At 38.2% G+C, this 17,959-nt stretch overlaps 1 protein-coding gene and 1 pseudogene across 1 annotated transcript in view; both read right to left on the reverse strand.

The window, feature by feature from the left end:
• The window catches only part of LOC107801564 (uncharacterized), a 41,451-nt gene extending 25,312 nt beyond the window's left edge, over positions 1–16,139 (reverse strand). The window contains exons 1-4 of the mRNA XM_075253966.1: positions 15,929–16,139; positions 15,710–15,822; positions 13,760–13,856; positions 13,493–13,617 (exon numbers count right to left, since the gene is read on the reverse strand). Coding sequence (XP_075110067.1) covers positions 13,493–13,617; positions 13,760–13,856; positions 15,710–15,822; positions 15,929–16,033 — 440 coding nt within the window. The 5' untranslated portion in view covers positions 16,034–16,139. The remainder of the gene's footprint in view (positions 1–13,492; positions 13,618–13,759; positions 13,857–15,709; positions 15,823–15,928) is intronic.
• A 739-nt stretch (positions 16,140–16,878) lies between these two features.
• LOC142181400 (U2 spliceosomal RNA) lies at positions 16,879–17,048 on the reverse strand (annotated as a pseudogene).
• Between the last annotated feature and the right edge of the window lie 911 nt (positions 17,049–17,959).

Here is a 17,959-nt window from a genome sequence, read left to right on the forward strand (position 1 = left end):
GTCCCCTTGAACGGATCAAGAGCATTCAAAAATTCAGTGAATCTAGGCAATTCCCAGTCATTTAGTTCTCTTCTAAAGTTGAAAGTCCATCCATGTTGGTCCCAACTGTCTTCCACCGTGGCTTCATTATTCAAACTCAAAACTTTCATGTCACTGTAAAGGTCTTTCAAAGGTCCATGTCCTAGCCAATTATCATTCCAAAAGGATGTTTTCCTCCTATTCCCTACTACAATAGAAACATTCTCAGCAAAAAGAGGCCAATAAGCCCTGATGGACCTCCAGACACTAACCCCATATGTTGTTGTCACTGCTCTAGGTATCCATTGTCCCTCTAGTCCATATTTTTCAGTGATGACCTGTCGCCATAGAGTTTGATCTTCCCTGCCAAACCTCCAAAGCCATTTCATGAGTAGGCTTTTATTATGTAGTCTTAAGTTTCTTATACTTAAGCCCCCAGATTTCTTGCTTTGTGTCAAAACCTTCCAGTTGACCAAGTGATAACCTCCTTTCTCCTTATTTCCTTGCCAGATGAGATTCCTTCTCATAACATTAATCCTTTTATCTATTTTTGTCGGAATAGGAAAAAGGAACATTATGTATGTGGGAAGTGCATCTAAGACACTGTTAACCAATGTTACTCTGCCCCCAGGGATTTGTACTGGCTTTTCCACTTAGCCAATCTTTTCTCACATCTTTATAATACCCCATTCCAAATGTGTAACGTCTTGTTTTTAGAACTCAATGGCATACCTAAGTAGATTGTAGGAAGAGTTCCAACTGTGCATCCAAGAACGCCTGTCAGCCTTTGTATATCAGTTACCTCATTTACCGAAAAAATGAGGCTTTTCCTCCAATTGACATGTAGATCAGAGGCTGCCTCAAAAATTGTTATAATTATCCTGAGATGTCTTAGCTCTTCTTCTTTTGCATCACAAAATACCAAAGTATCATCTGCATATAGTAGATGAGTTACCTCCATTCCACCTACACTACTTGCCACCTTAAAACCAGTCATCCACCTATTGTTATTTGCTACTTTTATCATGTTATTTAGACCTTCCATTGCTATTAGGAACAAAAAGGGGGAAAGAGGGTCACCCTGTCTCAAGCCTCTATGTGAAGGGAAGAAACCTTCTGGGGAACCATTGATGAGAACAGAGAACCTAACTGAGCTTATGCAGAAGATCATCCATTTAATCCACTTTCTTCCAAAACCCATAGATTTCAGCATTTTAAGAAGAAAAACCAGCTCACATGATCATATGCTTTCTCAATATCAAGTTTGCAAAGAATTCCAGGTGTCTTCATCTTTATCCTTGAATCAACACATTCATTAGCCACTAGTGTTGCATCCATTATCTGTCTCCCCTTTATGAAAGCCATCTGATGTCTATCTACTAGCTTAGAGATCACTGTTTTCAATCTCTCGGTCAAAACCTTAGAAATAATTTTGTACACAGACCCAATTAAGCTAACAGGCCTAAAATCTCTTAACTCTCGAGCTCCGGTCTTCTTTGGTATAAGGGCTATATATGATGCATTAAAGCTCTTCTCAAAAAACTCATGTGTATGAAAATTTCTCAAGGTTTGCATAACATCTTCCTTTACAATATCCCAGCAAGAATGAAAAAATCCCATAGTATATCCGTCTGGCCTAGGTGCTTTGTCTGAAGTACATAATTTTACCCCTGCGCAAACTTCATCCTCTTCAAATGATCTTTGTAACCACTGCTTCTCACTCTCACTTATACAAGGACAATCAGCCAAAACAAACTCCGGTCTCCATTCCTTTGTTTCAGTGTAAAGTTTTTGGTAGAAGGATAGAATTTCCCCTTTTATAGTCTCTGGATTCTCCATCGTCACACCATTAACTTCTAGCTTATCAATTGTGTTATTTCTCCTGTGTGCATTTGCCATTCTATGAAAGAATTTTGTGTTCCTATCCCCTTGCTTGAGCCAAAGAACTCTAGATCTCTGTCTCCAAGCTATCTCCTCATTGTTTGCTATATCTTCCCGCTCCATGAACATGCTGGCCTTCTGCAAAAGCTCATCTTCAAATAGATTTCTAGTTTCCTGTACAACATCCATTTCTGCCATGGAACTTAGAAGTTGAGTTTTCCTTACTTCAAAGTTACCATGATTTGTACCATTCCACTCTTTTAGTTTTCCTTTCAGCATCCTCAATTTGCAGGCCAAAATATAATCAGGTCTACCTTGTACCTCAAAAGAAAGCCACCACGTTTTCACCATGTCACTGAAACCTGCCAATCTGAGCCACCAATTCTCGAACTTGAAATAGCATGGTCAGAAGAGACTCTAGGTAACAGTGTTTGGGAAATATTCCTGAAATCATCATTCCATTCCGTAGAGAATAGAAATGTGTCTATCCTTGAAAAAGCTTGCTGATTGTCACCCTTTGCCCTAGTAAAACTTCCTCCGATAAGAGGAGGATCCACCATTTCCATGTCATTAATGAAATCAGAGAACTCTATCATGGATCTTGTCATTCTCCTACAATTTTTCCTCTCATTTACAAATCTAGTTGTGTTAAAATCCCCGCATATTACCCAGGGACCATCAAAAAGTCCCCTAGTATCTGCAATTTCCATCCACATAAGATGTCTTTCCACCCTGTTGCAAGGTGAATCTGTGAGATGCCATGAGAACTCCTTTGTCATCGAGCTGAATCTACAAATAATTGGGATATTCCAGTGGTGATCACCTCTCCTCTCCATGCCCTATTATCTCATAAAATAAGAATCCCCCACTTCTCCCATTTGATTGCAAGCAACCAAACTCTACCCTTCTATTGGTCCATATTTGCTTGACTAATGGTTCAATATTTCCCTCTAACTTAGTTTCTTGAAAGCAATAAATGTCTGCTTTCCACCTTTGTATCAAACTGTTCACTAACCTTCTCTTTTCCCTTCTATTCAATCCCCAAACATTCCACGAGATAATTTTTATCTTCATGGTTCACTTCTGGAAATTGACCTCCCCCTTGCTCTTTTCCCCTCATCTTTATACGTCACATTGAAAACCAGTTTTTCCACTTCCTTTGCCCCCTTTTGTTTTGGAGTACCACAGTTGGCAGTAGGAGTTTCTGTCATCTCCTCCTTCCTTTTGGCATCTAGTTTCATAAAAAGAGATAGAGCCTCCCCTTCACAGCCTTTGAACACTGCCCCATATTCCTTGCTCAGTCTCAATATATTCCTATGTACCCATAAAGTTCCTCCATTTCAGCTTCTTGGAATTGAACTTGAATTGGGTTAACATCTTCTATCTCTCATGCATCTGCACCTCTATATTCAATTAACTGTTGTTGATTCAGATTTTCGAGTATCTAAACCTCCCCCTCAATTTCCCCCTCTTGCATGTCATGATCTGTGTGACTTCCATCATCTTCCACTTGAGCTAATAACGGTTGAGCAGATGTTGATTTTTCAATTTGCTCTATCAGATACACCTCTGTATGTTTACACGCTTCTATCTCTAGGAATAGAAAGTCGGTCGCTCCATTTGTTGGGGTAAATTAGAATCCCTATTCAGATCCTTACTTATAACATCGGGCCCAAAATTTTGAGATATATAAGCTTTAGGTCTTGCTAGATTGGCCCCACAGCTATCCATAATAGAACTTGGGCTTTTTTCATCAGCCAATTTTCTGGAATCTGGATCTTTTATTTTTTGTAAAGTCTTGGGCTTCTCTTGAGTTCGGCCCACTTTAGTATTTATCCTAATCTCATTAGAACAATTCCCCTGCTCAAGGGCGCGTGAGATACAACTGTCAACTTTTGAATTAAAGGGCCATGTCACTGAGTCCACGTGCCTAGATCTCCCTTCTATGAAAATAGGGCCCGTAACTATATCATCACAGAACTTGGGCCATATTTCCACTACTGCATCTTCTTGGAAACTTTCACGGTCGTCGGAATTTCACTCTACAATGGCAAGGAAAAAAGCATTCCTCCTTCTACTTCTACGACTCTAGGAATCTTTTCAGTCGGTCCCTTAACTTTGATACAAGCCCACCTCATGTGATTTTGCAGCTGCGTCTCTTCCTACGTATCAATCCAGCCACCACATTTTCTCCGATAGCTTTCATGATTTCTGATGACCATAGATGTAATGGGAGTCCGAGAATCCTCACCCAGATCCAGTCGAATTTTGTTTCAGAAGGATAACAAGCTGCTGTCGGGGACCACTAGCTCAGCAATAGAGTAGCATTCTTCCATCTCCAGGTTTCCTCCCTAGTCTGCTCCGTCATCCTTCTGGTTGTGAATTCGAAAAGAAATTGTTGTCCATTCAGTTCATACTCCAACAGCATTACTCCACTTGTTGTTTACCCATCTTCGAACCTCTGTGCGTGAGGGAATTAAATCTAGTTCTTTCGAGAACTTGCCGACGATGCACCTATTCAAAAGACTTTTGTCTGATGGCATTGAAGCAGCGATTTTGATAGGGCTGCTTTCTAGTTGAATAACTCTGATGTTGGCATTTGATTCTGACCATTTGTTTGAGCGTAGAGTATGAGCAAAATCATTATGTAATTTTGGAGCCTCTGTTACTCTTGTAAAGCGAAAGTTTCTGTGAATGGACCTTTCTATTTTAGAGGTTATCTCTCCCCACCCCGCATTTAATTCAACTTCAGGTAGAATAATAACTGCTCTGCTTTCCCCACGTATTCTACTTAGTGTATTGAACTATTAATTAGTCATGTACTTTACTAATTATTAATAGCTAAATTGTGGATGAAATGAATGTCTTTGTTTATGTCTTAAATTTTAGATTTCTAATTTCACACTTCCACTTTGTTTAAGATCTTATTTTCAAATTTACAATACAAGTTACATTCTTTACATCAAGAATGTGCCATTCTTGTTGGATAAAAGGTTGGATCTTTTGTTTCACTTTATATGTGATTCTTTTAATTAAATTTGTTCTATTGTAATATTCTTTTAATATTTAGTTTCTATTTTGTTGAGTTTGTAGGAGAATGAAAGAATAATGTCCATCTTGGAGAATGAAAGATTGAATTCTACAATATTCATGTAAATTTTTCACATAATCTCTCAAAATTTACAATATTTTTATAACTCTATTTTTTATTATTTTGAATTTTCTTAGTCGTATCCCCTCATCCGTATCCATATCCGAACCCCCGAATCTTAAAATTTAGATTTTGCCGAATCCGATACTCGGATCCGTCCCCGTATCGGATAGCGGCACCCAAGTCCAAGCAACTTAGCTTACGATGGAGGATCGGATTGGAGGTAATCCCGTTACATAGGCTGAGGCGGTGGATTTCCACAACTGCATTGAAGTATGTGGTTTAACTGAACTACCTCGTCAAGGGAATAGATACACGTGGAATTACAGACATTATGGTTAAAGGATTTATTCTAAAATTGACTGGGCTTTCATCAATGGTGAATGGCTTGATTCTATGCTTTCATGTAAAGCTAAGTTTCTACCTGAAGGTATTAGTGACCACTGCTCTCTGAAGATAGCATTAAAAGAGGAGGAGCCTAGAGTTTCAACAGAATGAGCATGAGAATTATCAAAAGTTCAAACAATCATCGTATTAAGGAGAGATGTTTTTGCAGCAGAAAAGCAAAGCCACTTGTTAGCGGAAACGTAAAAGAAAGAACACAAGATTTAACGTGGTTCGGATCAAAATAATCCTACGTCCACCAGAGAACAGTTGCATTTTTAATATTAACAAAGGAAGGGGAGAGTTCCCAATTACACTTAAGAGAATTTCTCTCTTAACTCTCTACTCACTACAATGTGTTGTATTATTTTTGGGATGGTTTCTACAAATGAAGGAGTGCATCTATTTATAGAGGTAAAGACCTCCTCTTGATGTCATTGGTGGCATCAAACTACCTCCTCTTGATGTCATGGGTGACATGCTAGGAGGAAGCTTCCTCCTAGCATCCACACCAACTCTTTCCACCAACTCTTCCAATTGGCATGTCATTGTTGACTAAACATAAACCAACACCTTCAATCTCCACCTTGGTTTGCGTTTCGAGCGTGCGTGTGAACAACTCTGGCCAAAACTTCTAAGCTTACTGGGCAACCCCGTTGTAAGAAACAAGAAGAATCAAACCATTGTTGAACATATCACCTCTACCTAGCAACTGTTCTCTTCGGAGTTGCATCAGTTGATGCACACCCCCGCCAAGTCTTTGCAGTGTGAAAACTTAGCGAGTGGGACTATCTTGGTCAACATATCTGCAGCATTATCGTCTGTGATAACCTTCACGACCTTGATAGTTCCTTCTTCAACAACATCTCGAATAAATGAAATCTGACATCAATGTGTTTAGTGCGCTCATGAAATCTCTGATTTTTCATTAGATGAATAGCACTCTGACTATCACATCCAAAAGTTGATTCCAGCTGAACCAAACTCAATTCTGCTACTAAACATTTCAACCAGATAGCTTCCTTCACCGCCTCCGCTGCTGCCATGTATTCTCCTTCTGTCGTAGACAAAGCGGCAATCGACTGCAGAGTCGACTTCCAACTAACGGCACTACCAACGAGGGTAAAGATGTATCCAGTTGTGGACCTTCTTCTGTCAAGATCTCCTGCATAGTCAGAATCTACATAACCGAGAATTGAAATACCTCCGCCACTTTTTTGAAAGGTCAGACCAACACCAGAAACTCCTTTGAGATATCTCAATATCCACTTGACAGCTTCCCAATGCCTCTTTCCTGGGCTGGACATGTATCTACTTACCACACTTACAGATTGAGCAATATCTGGACGTGTGCATACCATAGCATACATAATGCTACCAACTGCATTGGCATAAGGAATCTTTGGCATATGCTCCACCTCATCCTCGGACTGAGGCATTTGTAACTCTGAAAGTTTAAAATGAGGAGCTAATGGTGTACTTACAGGCTTGCACGTATGCATACTGAATCTCTTGAGAACCCTTTCAATATACCTCTTCTGAGAAAGATGTACAGCACCGTCTTCTCTTGAAATCTCCATACCAAGGATTTCCTTTGCAGCTCCTAAATCCTTCATGTCAAATTCCTTACTCAACAGTTTCTTCAAAGCATTTATCTCTGTAATGTCGTTAGCAGCAATAAGCATATCATCATCATACAACAGTAAATAAATCATTGAGTTACCAGACATCTTCTTGTGATACACACAGCTATCAAATGCACTCCTTGAGAATTCATGTGTAGTCATGAATGCATCAAACCTCTTGTACCACTGTCTAGGGGATTGCTTCAAACCATACAAAGACTTCTTTAGTTGGCATATGTGATCTTCTTTTCCCTCAGCTAGGAAACATTCAGGATGATCCATATAGATTGTCTCTTCTAGATCACCGTGTAACAAAGCAGTTTTGACATCAAGCTGTTGAAGCTCCAAGTCAAATTGGGCAACCAATGCTAGTAGCACGCGAATTGAGCTATGCTTCACGACTGGAGAGAAAATCTCATTGTAGTCAATTCCCTCCTTCTGACTGAATCCTTTTGCAACCAATCTCGCCTTGAACCTAGCATCTTCCACTTCAGGAATTCCCTCTTTCTTTCGGTAGACCCACTTGCATCCAACTATCCTCTTCCCCTTTTGTCTTTTCACTAAGACCCATGTCTGATTCTTGTGAAGAGACTCCATCTCTTCAATCATGGCTAACCGCCATTGTACAGCATCCTTGCAAGAAGTTGCTTCAATATACAAGGAGGGCTCCAGATCCTTAATCTCTTCTTGTGCAGCTACGAATGCATATGCAATCAAGTTTGCTTGATCTATAAGGCGTTCCGGTTCTCGTGTTTGCCTCTTCTCCCTCCCCTTTGCAATTGTGTATGGTTCATTGACAGCAAGTTCTTCAAGGTCTACATCTTCTGACTCATCTTTAACCTGAGTCTTTTGATCCTTTTCCTTGGCAAGCTCCACCGGAAGCTCCACCTGCTCGTCGTTCTTGTTTCCTGAAAACTCCACGGAAACTTTACGGGGATCAAGTATAGAGGATTCATCAAAGGTGACATCTCTACTAACTATAAATTTGAGTAAAGACAAACACCAAAGTTTGTACCCTTTTACTCCATCCACATACCCTACGAATATGGCCTTCTTAGCCCTTGGTTCAAGCTTTCCTTCATTAACGTGATAATAAGCTGGACACCCAAATACTCGTAAGTATGAATAGTTAGAGGGTTCACCTGACCATACCTCATTCGGAGTCTTAAAGTCAATTGCCGATGCTGGAGATCGATTGACAATATGAGCAGCAGTGTGAACTGCTTCAGCCCAAAATACTTTGGACATTTTGGCTTGTAGGAGCATACAAAGCCTTTTCAAGAAGAGTTCTGTTCTTTCTCTCGGCAACTCCATTCTATTGTGGGGTATGCCTGACAGTCCTATGTCTTGAGATCCCATTAACCTTGCAGAATTCATTAAACTCTTCATTGCAAAACTCCAAGCCATTGTCTGTGCGAAGATACTTGATTTTCCGCTCCATTTGATTTTCAACCAAAATCTTCCACTCTTTAAATGCTTCAAAAGCATCACTTTTTGCCTTCAAAAAATGCACCCAAACCTTTCGTGAGAAATCATCAATAAAAGTGAGAAGATACCTCTTTTTGCCCTTCGATAGAAGTTTAGAGGGACCCCATAAATCTGAATGGATGTAGTCTAGCACTCCTCTTGTCTTGTGTTTGCCAGTGCTGAAGCTGACCTTCTTTTGCTTCCCTAGAACGCAGTGCTCACAGAAGTCAAGTGTGCTGATCTTCTCACCTTCCAAAAGGTTACGATTGCTCAACATCTCCAGTCCACGTGCGCTCATATGACCCAGTCTCATGTGCCATAGTCTTGCCTTGTCATCATTAGATAACTGCACTGTAGATGCATTTGCAGAGCCAACAATGGTGCTTCCGGCCAATGTGTAAAGGCCGTTCTCCAGCTTGTCTTTCAGCATGACTAAAGAACCTTTAGTCACCTTTATAGTTTCTGCTTCGCTCATGTACTTGTAGCCTTGTTCATCCAGAGTACTCAGGGAGATCAAATTCTTCTTCAGATCAGGAACATGACGGACTTGTGTAATAGTCCTCACGACTCCATCATGGCAGCGAACCCGAACTGAGCCAATGCCAACTATTGCACAAGTTGCATTATTGCCCATTACTATGGTTTCTCCACTTTTCTCATAGCTGCTAAACCAGTCTTTTCGGAACGTCATATGCAGAGTGCAAGCAGAGTCTAACACCCATTTGTTTCCATAACTACTATTATTATTACACGATGTTGTTAGTACATAATCATTATCAAAATCATGTACCTGTTCAACTGTGGATGCACTCGCCTTTTCCTTGGACTTTGACATTGGGCAGTCTCGTTCAAAGTGCCCCTTCTTGCCACAACCCCAACACTCTGTATTCTTCTTGTTCACACGAGACTTTGATCTGTGCTTTGATTTGCTCTTTCCCTGTTGGCTAGTCCGGCCTCTCACAAAGAGCCCACTTGCCTGGTCATCTCTATCTCCTTCAATGTGCCTCCGCACATCACTAGAGTTAAGTGCCTGCCGCACTTGCTCGAGCTTGATAGGCTCCTTGTTATACATCATTGAATTTTCAATATCACGATATCCTGAAGTCAATGAAAATAGCAAAGCACATGCAAGCGTCTCCTCCTCCTTTTTAATTCCTGCAATCTGTAAGTTCATGACAAGTTTATTGAACGCATCTAAATGATCTTGTAACGAAGTACCTGACCCCATATTAAATGTGTGAAGACGCCGTTGTAACAACATCCTTGTTGTCACTGATCGGTCTTGGTATAGCCCTTCTTGCTTTTCCCATAACTGTTTGGTCGTCTCTTCGGTACCCGTACTCACTTCACAAAGCACGTTAGGTGCAAGGGATAGTTGGATTGCACTCAATGCATCCCCTTCAATCTTCTCCTTGTCGGGACTTGATATATCCTTAGGATACTTTCCGTCAATAGCATGGATTGAACCTTTCCTCCGCAGTAACGCCATCATCTGGATCTTCCAGATATTGAAGTTGTTGCGTCCACTGAATCTATCAATTTCAAACTTTATGGAACTCATCTTTGCTTGTTCTTCCTCCTTGGATCGTTAAAGAATCTCGTTGCTCTGATACCAATTGTTAGCGGAAACGTAAAAGAAAGAACACAAAATTTAACGTGGTTCGGATCAAAATAATCCTACGTCCACCAGAGAACAGTTGCATTTTTAATATTAACAAAGGAAGGGGAGAGTTCTCAATTACACTTAAGAGAATTTCTCTCTTAACTCTCTACTCACTACAATGTGTTGTATTATTTTTGGGATGGTTTCTACAAATGAAGGAGGGCATCTATTTATAGAGGTAAAGACCTCCTCTTGATGTCATTGGTGACATCAAACTACCTCCTCTTGATGTCATGGGTGACATCAAAGGAGGAAGCTTCCTCCTAGCATCCACACCAACTCTTTCCACCAACTCTTCCAATTGGCATGTCATTGTTGACTAAACATAAACCAACACTTTCAGCCACTTTTATTCAGTAATCAAGCATGGGAGACTTAAGAGGCTACTAAAAAACTTAAGGATGAAGAAGGTGAATGCCAATCTGATCCAGATGTAATTCCTAAACTGTTTGTGGACTACTATAAAGAGTTACTTGGGAAGAAAGCTGATTCAAGAGTGAAAGCCTTTAGGGGTTTCTTGAGTAATGGTTCACTTTTAGGAAAGGAGCAGCATGTAGACTTGTTGAAGCCATTGCAGGGAAAGATGTAAAAATTGCAGTGTTTCATATTGAGAGTAGTAAGAGCCCTAGGTCCAGATGGATATGGTAGTGGATTTTTTTAAGCTACTTGGAACATCATAGGGAGGACATCATTGCAGTTCTGATTTTTTTCAGAATGATAAACTACTAAAGCAACTGACTCGACAAGCATTGCCTTGATTCCAAAGATAAGTGTTCCTGAGTATGCCAGTCAATTTAGACCAGTCTCTTGTTGTAATATGTTGTATATATGTATTTCCAAGAAGATCTGTAGCAAGCTAAAGAAAGCTATCACTCATATTGTAGCTGACAACCAAGCAGCTTTTGTGAAAGATCCATGATGCATAATGTCCTCGTCGGCCATGACATACTGAGGCATTATAATAGGAAAACTTCTCCAAGATGTCGGATGAAAATTGATCTTAGGAAAGCTTATGACATGGTAAGTTGGGAATTCTTAGAAGAGATTTTGATTGGTATTGGTTTGCTAGAAAGATTCACTATTATGACATGTGTGTCTTTTCCAAAGTTCTCTATCAATGTTAATGGTGAGAGTCATGGATATTTTGAAGGAAAAAGAGAGCTCATGCAAGGAGACCTTGTCTCTCCTTTACTATTTGTCCTAGTCATGGAGTATCTTTCAAGAATACTAAGGAGTATGATTGAATTGCCTGGTTTCAAGTATCACCCTATGTGTAAGCAGTTAAAATTTATTCATCTTATTTTTTCTGATGACTTAATGATATTTTGCAAAGGTAATTTAGGTTCTGTGACCACTGACAAGGGTCATTGAAGCCCTGACACACTTTAGCAAAGCTTCAGGGTTGGTTGCTAATATGGAGAAGTTTAGCATATTCATGGCTGGGGTGGATGATCATACAAAAGAATTATTGTTGGCTAAGACAGGCTTCTCCCAAGGTTCTTCTCCTATTAGATACCTTGGTTTGCCAGGAAATGGAGCAAGTAGGAATGTCACCAGTTGATTGAGAAGATTACTAGCAGGATTAATTTCACATACTCCAAACAATTATCATATGCAGGGAGGCTTCAAGTGATCAATGTTGTCTTGTTTTCAATCCATAGCTTTTGGGGGGCTGTATTTATTCTGCCACTAAGTGTTTTAAAGAAAGCTGATAGAAAATGTAGAGATTATCTTTGGGGCTGTTCAGAAGAGAAGAGGAATGTTTCCTTGGTAGCTTGGGAGAAAGTCTGTTTTCCCAAGAAGTGTGGGGGTTTGAATATTAAAGGGTGCGTGAACCGGAATATGGCATCTGCTGGAAAATTATTATGGCAGCTAACTGAGAACAAGGCCTCTCTTTGGGTCAAAGAGGTCCACCATGGCATTTATATGAAGACTGACTCAAACATATTTTTTTTGAAAAAGGTAACATAGTTGTATATTGATATAAGACTTCACTAAAATTGTGAAGTCCCCCATAATTACAAAAAAGGATGCCCTAGCAAGAAGACTGACTCAAACATATGGATACATAAAGCTCCACAAGACTGCAGTTGGTACTGGAAGAAACTAAACTTCCTGAAAGAGGACATGCAGGTTTGGTATAAGCAAGGGAGGTACATCCTAACTCCTGGAGGAACTATTCTATAACAGAAGTTACATTTCCATTATTGGGACCCATGGAAGGCTGGAGATTGCTGAACTCATTTGGAGTGGAGTAGCTCAATCAAAACATAGATTTATAGTATGGATGGCTGTTCAAGGAAGGCTGCTCACACAGGAAAGATTACTCAAATTACATATTCCTGTGGAAGATATGAGATGCTGCTTATGTGATACTCTAAGCAGCACTTGTTTGTGGATTGCAATTGGACAAAAACTGTTAGGAAACCATTTATGCAATGGGCTGGTATTAAAATACAAGTTGGATAGCTACAACAAATCCTAGGCAGCATCAAAAGGAAGCATTGGAAGCAATTCAAGGAGGAGGTGATAGCAGCAATCCGGGGAGATATGATCTATCATATATGAGAGCTAGGAATTGGAAATTATTTAAAGGAGTAAATGCCATACTGAGGTAGTAGTCACACAGATTAAGAAGGAAATTGTAGAGAGGATAGATTTACTTAAACTTTCTAAGAGAGTGAATAGATGTAGAGGTTTTTTTCCAAAGTTTACTGTGTAACTAGTGACTTGTCTTGAGGCCTAAGTTTCACTTCACCCTTCCTACAAGGTGGTTGTGGGATTATGTGTTCTTTAAGTATTCTGTTTATTTGTTGTTATCAATGGTAATATTCGCAGTAGTTAGCAAAAAGGTTTAGTTACGAAATCTTGAGGATGCCAGAGACAGCAAAGATCTCTAGGTTTATGGCTTGTTAATTTTGTACTCAACATTTAAGTTGATGCAGCTCACTGGAAAAAGAAAATTTTATCAAGATATCTCTCTCGTCTTAGCCTAAAGGGATTAAATCCGCTCTTTTTAAATTCCAGAAGAAGATCACCAAATGAGTCATCCATTTAACCATAGGCAGCAGTATCAAACAGTTTTTGCTTGTTAAAGAGAATCCCAACTGAACTAAATAGCTGATCCATCCAAAAGGCTTCATCTTCAGCAATCTTCTGGGAGAGTTTCATAAGGAAAGGGGAACTGAATGAAAAGTGGCAACAGAAAACGTATATTGTCTGCTTACATGTTCACGAGGATTCATTATATAGACATGTTCAGCTGAAGGAGAAAAAGTTAGCAAAATAAAGGAAGTAATCTACCTGTGTGACCGTAGGAGAGTCATAACCATGAAGTCAGAATCCGTAAGGAGTATATTTCCTTGGGCATATAGTTCTAATAGAACATAATGAGCATTGGCACCTAGTCCAAACTGAAAGAGAACTATCTGAACCCAAAAAAAAATGAAGAATGGATAATATAACAGATTATGAAATTAACCACTAATTGTAGGAGAAAGAATTAATGAAAATTCCCAAACAATGAAATAAACCCAATGCAATGATAGAGCTATAGCATATGCAATATACCCTGTCATAACCAAGTTGCCGCACATCCTCCAGCCTTCTTGTCCTTATATGCTTCCTCAATTTGAGCGTAAATCCAGATGGTGTGTTACTTTTGTCCCTAAAAAGAGAAATCGAAACATAAAACTTCAGATAAACCGGGAAAGAACCCAGCATGGAGAATCCACAGCATATGTCATTGATCAACAAAGAAGTAATGCACTTGCTATGGACAATCAAACTATGGTTGACAGCAAAAGACATCCATCCAAAAATATCCAAGCTTACGTTTCTAAATTATTAAATCCTAACTTGGATGTCCTACTTATATATTAAAAAACAACCACCACGCTTCAATCCCAACTAGTTGCCATGATGGCATCTAAATCCTCTATATCAGTTCTTTTTTATTTGGATCTATTTCATTCCAATATGCAGAAATAATAGGATATAGGTCCTCCGAATCTCACAAACATCCATATCCCACCCTAATGTAAATGTGATTCTACTTATGTCCTTTTTAGTGCATATAGTATTTCTTTTCACCTATCAAAAAATAAGATACCAAATTCACTGAAAATTATCAATATCATATTTTCTGTTTCTACTTAAGTACTTTTTAGTGCATTTAGTATTTTGTTATGTATCAAAGACAACAATTAAACTGAAAATTGTCAACTAATTGTAGATTGAGGCAAAATTGATTGATTCATGGACTTATACCATAACTTGAACTTTCTAGTATTATGCCAAATGCACCAAAAACTACCAAAATCAAGGGTGTGTTTAGTAAGAAGAAAAGAAAATATTTTTTTATTTTCCCAAATTTGGTTGGCTTAAATGTTTTGAAAATATTTCACTTATGAACACATTCCTCCAAATGACTTACCTACCAAAAGGAGGGAAAACATTTTCCAAAACTCTATATCAACCTTTCACACCCTCAACCCACCCCCGCCTCCACCCCTACCCCTACCCCTACCCCCTCACCCTCCACCCCCACCCCCCATCCTTGCCCTCATCCATGCTACCGCCACCCCGGGCCTCTAGACCCCCATATACCAACCTCTCCCATTCTTACCCATTTCGTCTCCCATAGTGTTAGATTATATTTTTGTCAAAAAAATATTTTCCGCTAACCAACCAATCACTAGAAAATAAGTAAGAAAATCACTTATTTTCAAAAAAATATTTTCTAGGAAAACATTTTTCCTTCATACCAAGACACACCCCAAATTTCATAGTTCCCTAATCCCTCCGTTTCAATTTATTAATCCTATTTCCTTTTTAATAATTTAAAAAAGAAGGACCCCTTTCAATATTTAGAGACAATTAAATTTTAACTTCTAATTTTTCCTTTAATGAGAAACTTTACAAAAATTATCGCATGTTTAAGATCACAAGTATCAAAAATTGCAACACCACAAGTTCTAAAAGTCTTCCTCTCTTTCTTAAACTTTGTTCCCAGTCAAATTGATTCACATAAACTGAAAAGGGGAGTAGTTTTATAATGAAGTCGAAATGAAAGAGAAGCATATTTGGCTACAGCAGATAAGCAAGAAAACTATAGAAAAGGAAACCAGATGCACGGTAAGTTATACAAGTAGAGTTACATTTATATTAACTCAGGTCCAGGAACGGAGCTATGTAGAGCCAAACTTCGTCGGAAAATTATATTGTGCACATAAGGCAACAAAATTTTTAATTATATGCATATTGTTAAATCCCTTTATTAGCATAAGGGAAGATTCTAGTGTACCAGCAAAAGGATTCAAAAATTGCTTTAGGTTGCTGGTTCATACCTCAGGGTGACATTCTAGTATTGTTTTAAATCCCCTTGTACATATTACTAGCTCCGCCATTGATTAGGTCCATATAAAAAATTATACTAAAGGCACTGAAATTTATCAAAATCAAATTTCATGTTTTCCTGTTTTCAGTTTAAAAGTAAAAGAGTAAAAAAAATATAGGTACCGAAGATAATCAGTGGTATGCAAACGAACGCCACTTTCCACGAGCAATAAAACCTTCTCACTCTCCCCTGACTCAGTAACTCCACTGCTGTTCATTAGCTTAAACACATAAGTCTGCAATCCAACACACATAACAAACATCAGCCAATCGCGGTTTTACACAAATAAATTTTAAAAAAAAACTAATCAGAAAGAAACAAAAGAAAGGAAATGGGAAAACCTTTGGGGAAAGATCATAAACGTTGGAACAACGCATTCCGATTAACCGGCGCAAGCATTTGACTTCTGCGGCCACATCCGCGGTGTTCATTCGCACCTTCACCATCTTCGATTACAGTTTCTCTGCAAACACAAAGGGTTAAATGAAGCTTCCCTTTCTCTGGTTGGTTAGGGATTTTGATTTTTGGAGCTAACTCAAAATACCATTGACGTATCCATTATATATTAGATTAGTTCAATGCTTTTAAATTTTTTAATGATTAATCAGTCAAATTAAAATTGTAAATCCGCCACCTGTAGTTGGGGCTTGTTGTCTAGTCTAAGTGCTGTTTCTTTTTTTTATTTTTCTTGTTTTGTCTTTGAGCAGTAAATATTTCATAATTTTGGTAAATAAAATTATTTAATTAATAAAAATAAATTAAGCATATATAACCTTCAATTAATTAAAACTTTTACCATTGATCCCTTTGCTTGTAAACTTTTCACAAATTTACCATTATTATCTATTATTCCACCACTTAATTATCCATGTATTATGTTAAGCTAAAAGTGATATAGTTATAAAAATCCAAATATAACATATTTCCTAAACAAATAGACCAAAAACATATATTCTACTTAATTGTAAGTTAAATGTATTCAGGTAATACCGGAAAAACTAAAATCACACTTTACTAATAACAGGGGCCAAAAATGCATATCCCACGTTTAGTGCAATTTTGTCTCGTGCCGGTCCTCCTCCATCTCTTGCTTTTGTGACCTTTTCTTTTGTTTTTAACTTGAACATTTTGACCAATCACTGCTATTGGACAAAACATTCGAATTTTTTGGTGAAAATTAGCCCCTCGGCATTCACTATATAAACGTGTGGATTTATTATAATATTCAATAATATTGTAACTATTTTATCATTAATAAACTTTAACTGAATATAGTTTGAAACTGAAATTGGTGGGTTATGTCAGGCCAAGGCAGTAGTGCAACACTAAAGCTACACTTGAAGGCATTGATAGCACGCTATTGGATAGACCTTCCCCTAAAAAAATTGTGTGAGTCATCTATATTAAACTGATACGAACATATACTATATTTGATCTTAGCCAAAAAGTCGAGAGGTGTATGCTTTTTCATATGTGTCACTTAGACTCTTTTATATCTAACTTTGTACATAGGAGCTCTGCTATTCATTCGATGTGAGACTAGAAGAGCTTCTATACATCCCCTAAGAGATAAGATTATGTTGATGTGCGAACAAAGTACTACATTGGTAGCTGAAAAGATAAGAACGTATATATAAGGTGTTAGAACTGTCAATATGAGCTTGGCCCGCTGGGCCGGTCCAGCGCAGCCCGTGATTTAATAGGGTTGGGCTAAGATTTTTGGAGCCTATTTAAAAATGAGGCTTTTAAGCGCGGCCCAGGTAAGCCTGTGGCCCATAAGGCTTGACCGAGGATGAGTTAGACTGGCCCGTGGGCTTAATTATTTAAATAAAAATATAAAAATATAAAAAGCAAAAAATAACAAAAAAGAATAGTCCAATCTCAAACTAGTAGCATTTTTATGTGAATTCAAATGTTTTTTGTTCTTAAAATTTTAGTTATTTCTTAATGTTTAACTAATTAATATCGCATATAATTATAGATATAGATGAAAATGAAGATGTTAAGACATCTTTGTTTCACGAAACGATCCAAATGTTTTTGATGATGATAATTTGTTAGTGTTGGATATGCCATGAGCACCTTAAATATATTTTTTAGTTTGTTTTGAGTATTAACTTTTAATAAATGAAATATTGTCCTCCTTTTTGTGTTTTGTAGTAATCTATTAAAATAATATCAAAGATTGTTAAGTTTACAGAAGCTTTCTATCCAACAAGTATGTTTTTAGTCTAATCTCGAAGAAGTAGAGACGAGAGGTCGACTTCGACACTTACTAGTGGTCCAATAATGATATATTATTAATGCGAATAATCATGGATTTATTAAGAATGACAGTAATTTCAAATAAGTCACGAACAGGTAAAAGTTCC

The sequence above is a fragment of the Nicotiana tabacum genome, chromosome 5, assembly GCF_000715075.1.
Source record: "Nicotiana tabacum cultivar K326 chromosome 5, ASM71507v2, whole genome shotgun sequence".
NCBI lineage: Eukaryota > Viridiplantae > Streptophyta > Magnoliopsida > Solanales > Solanaceae > Nicotiana > Nicotiana tabacum.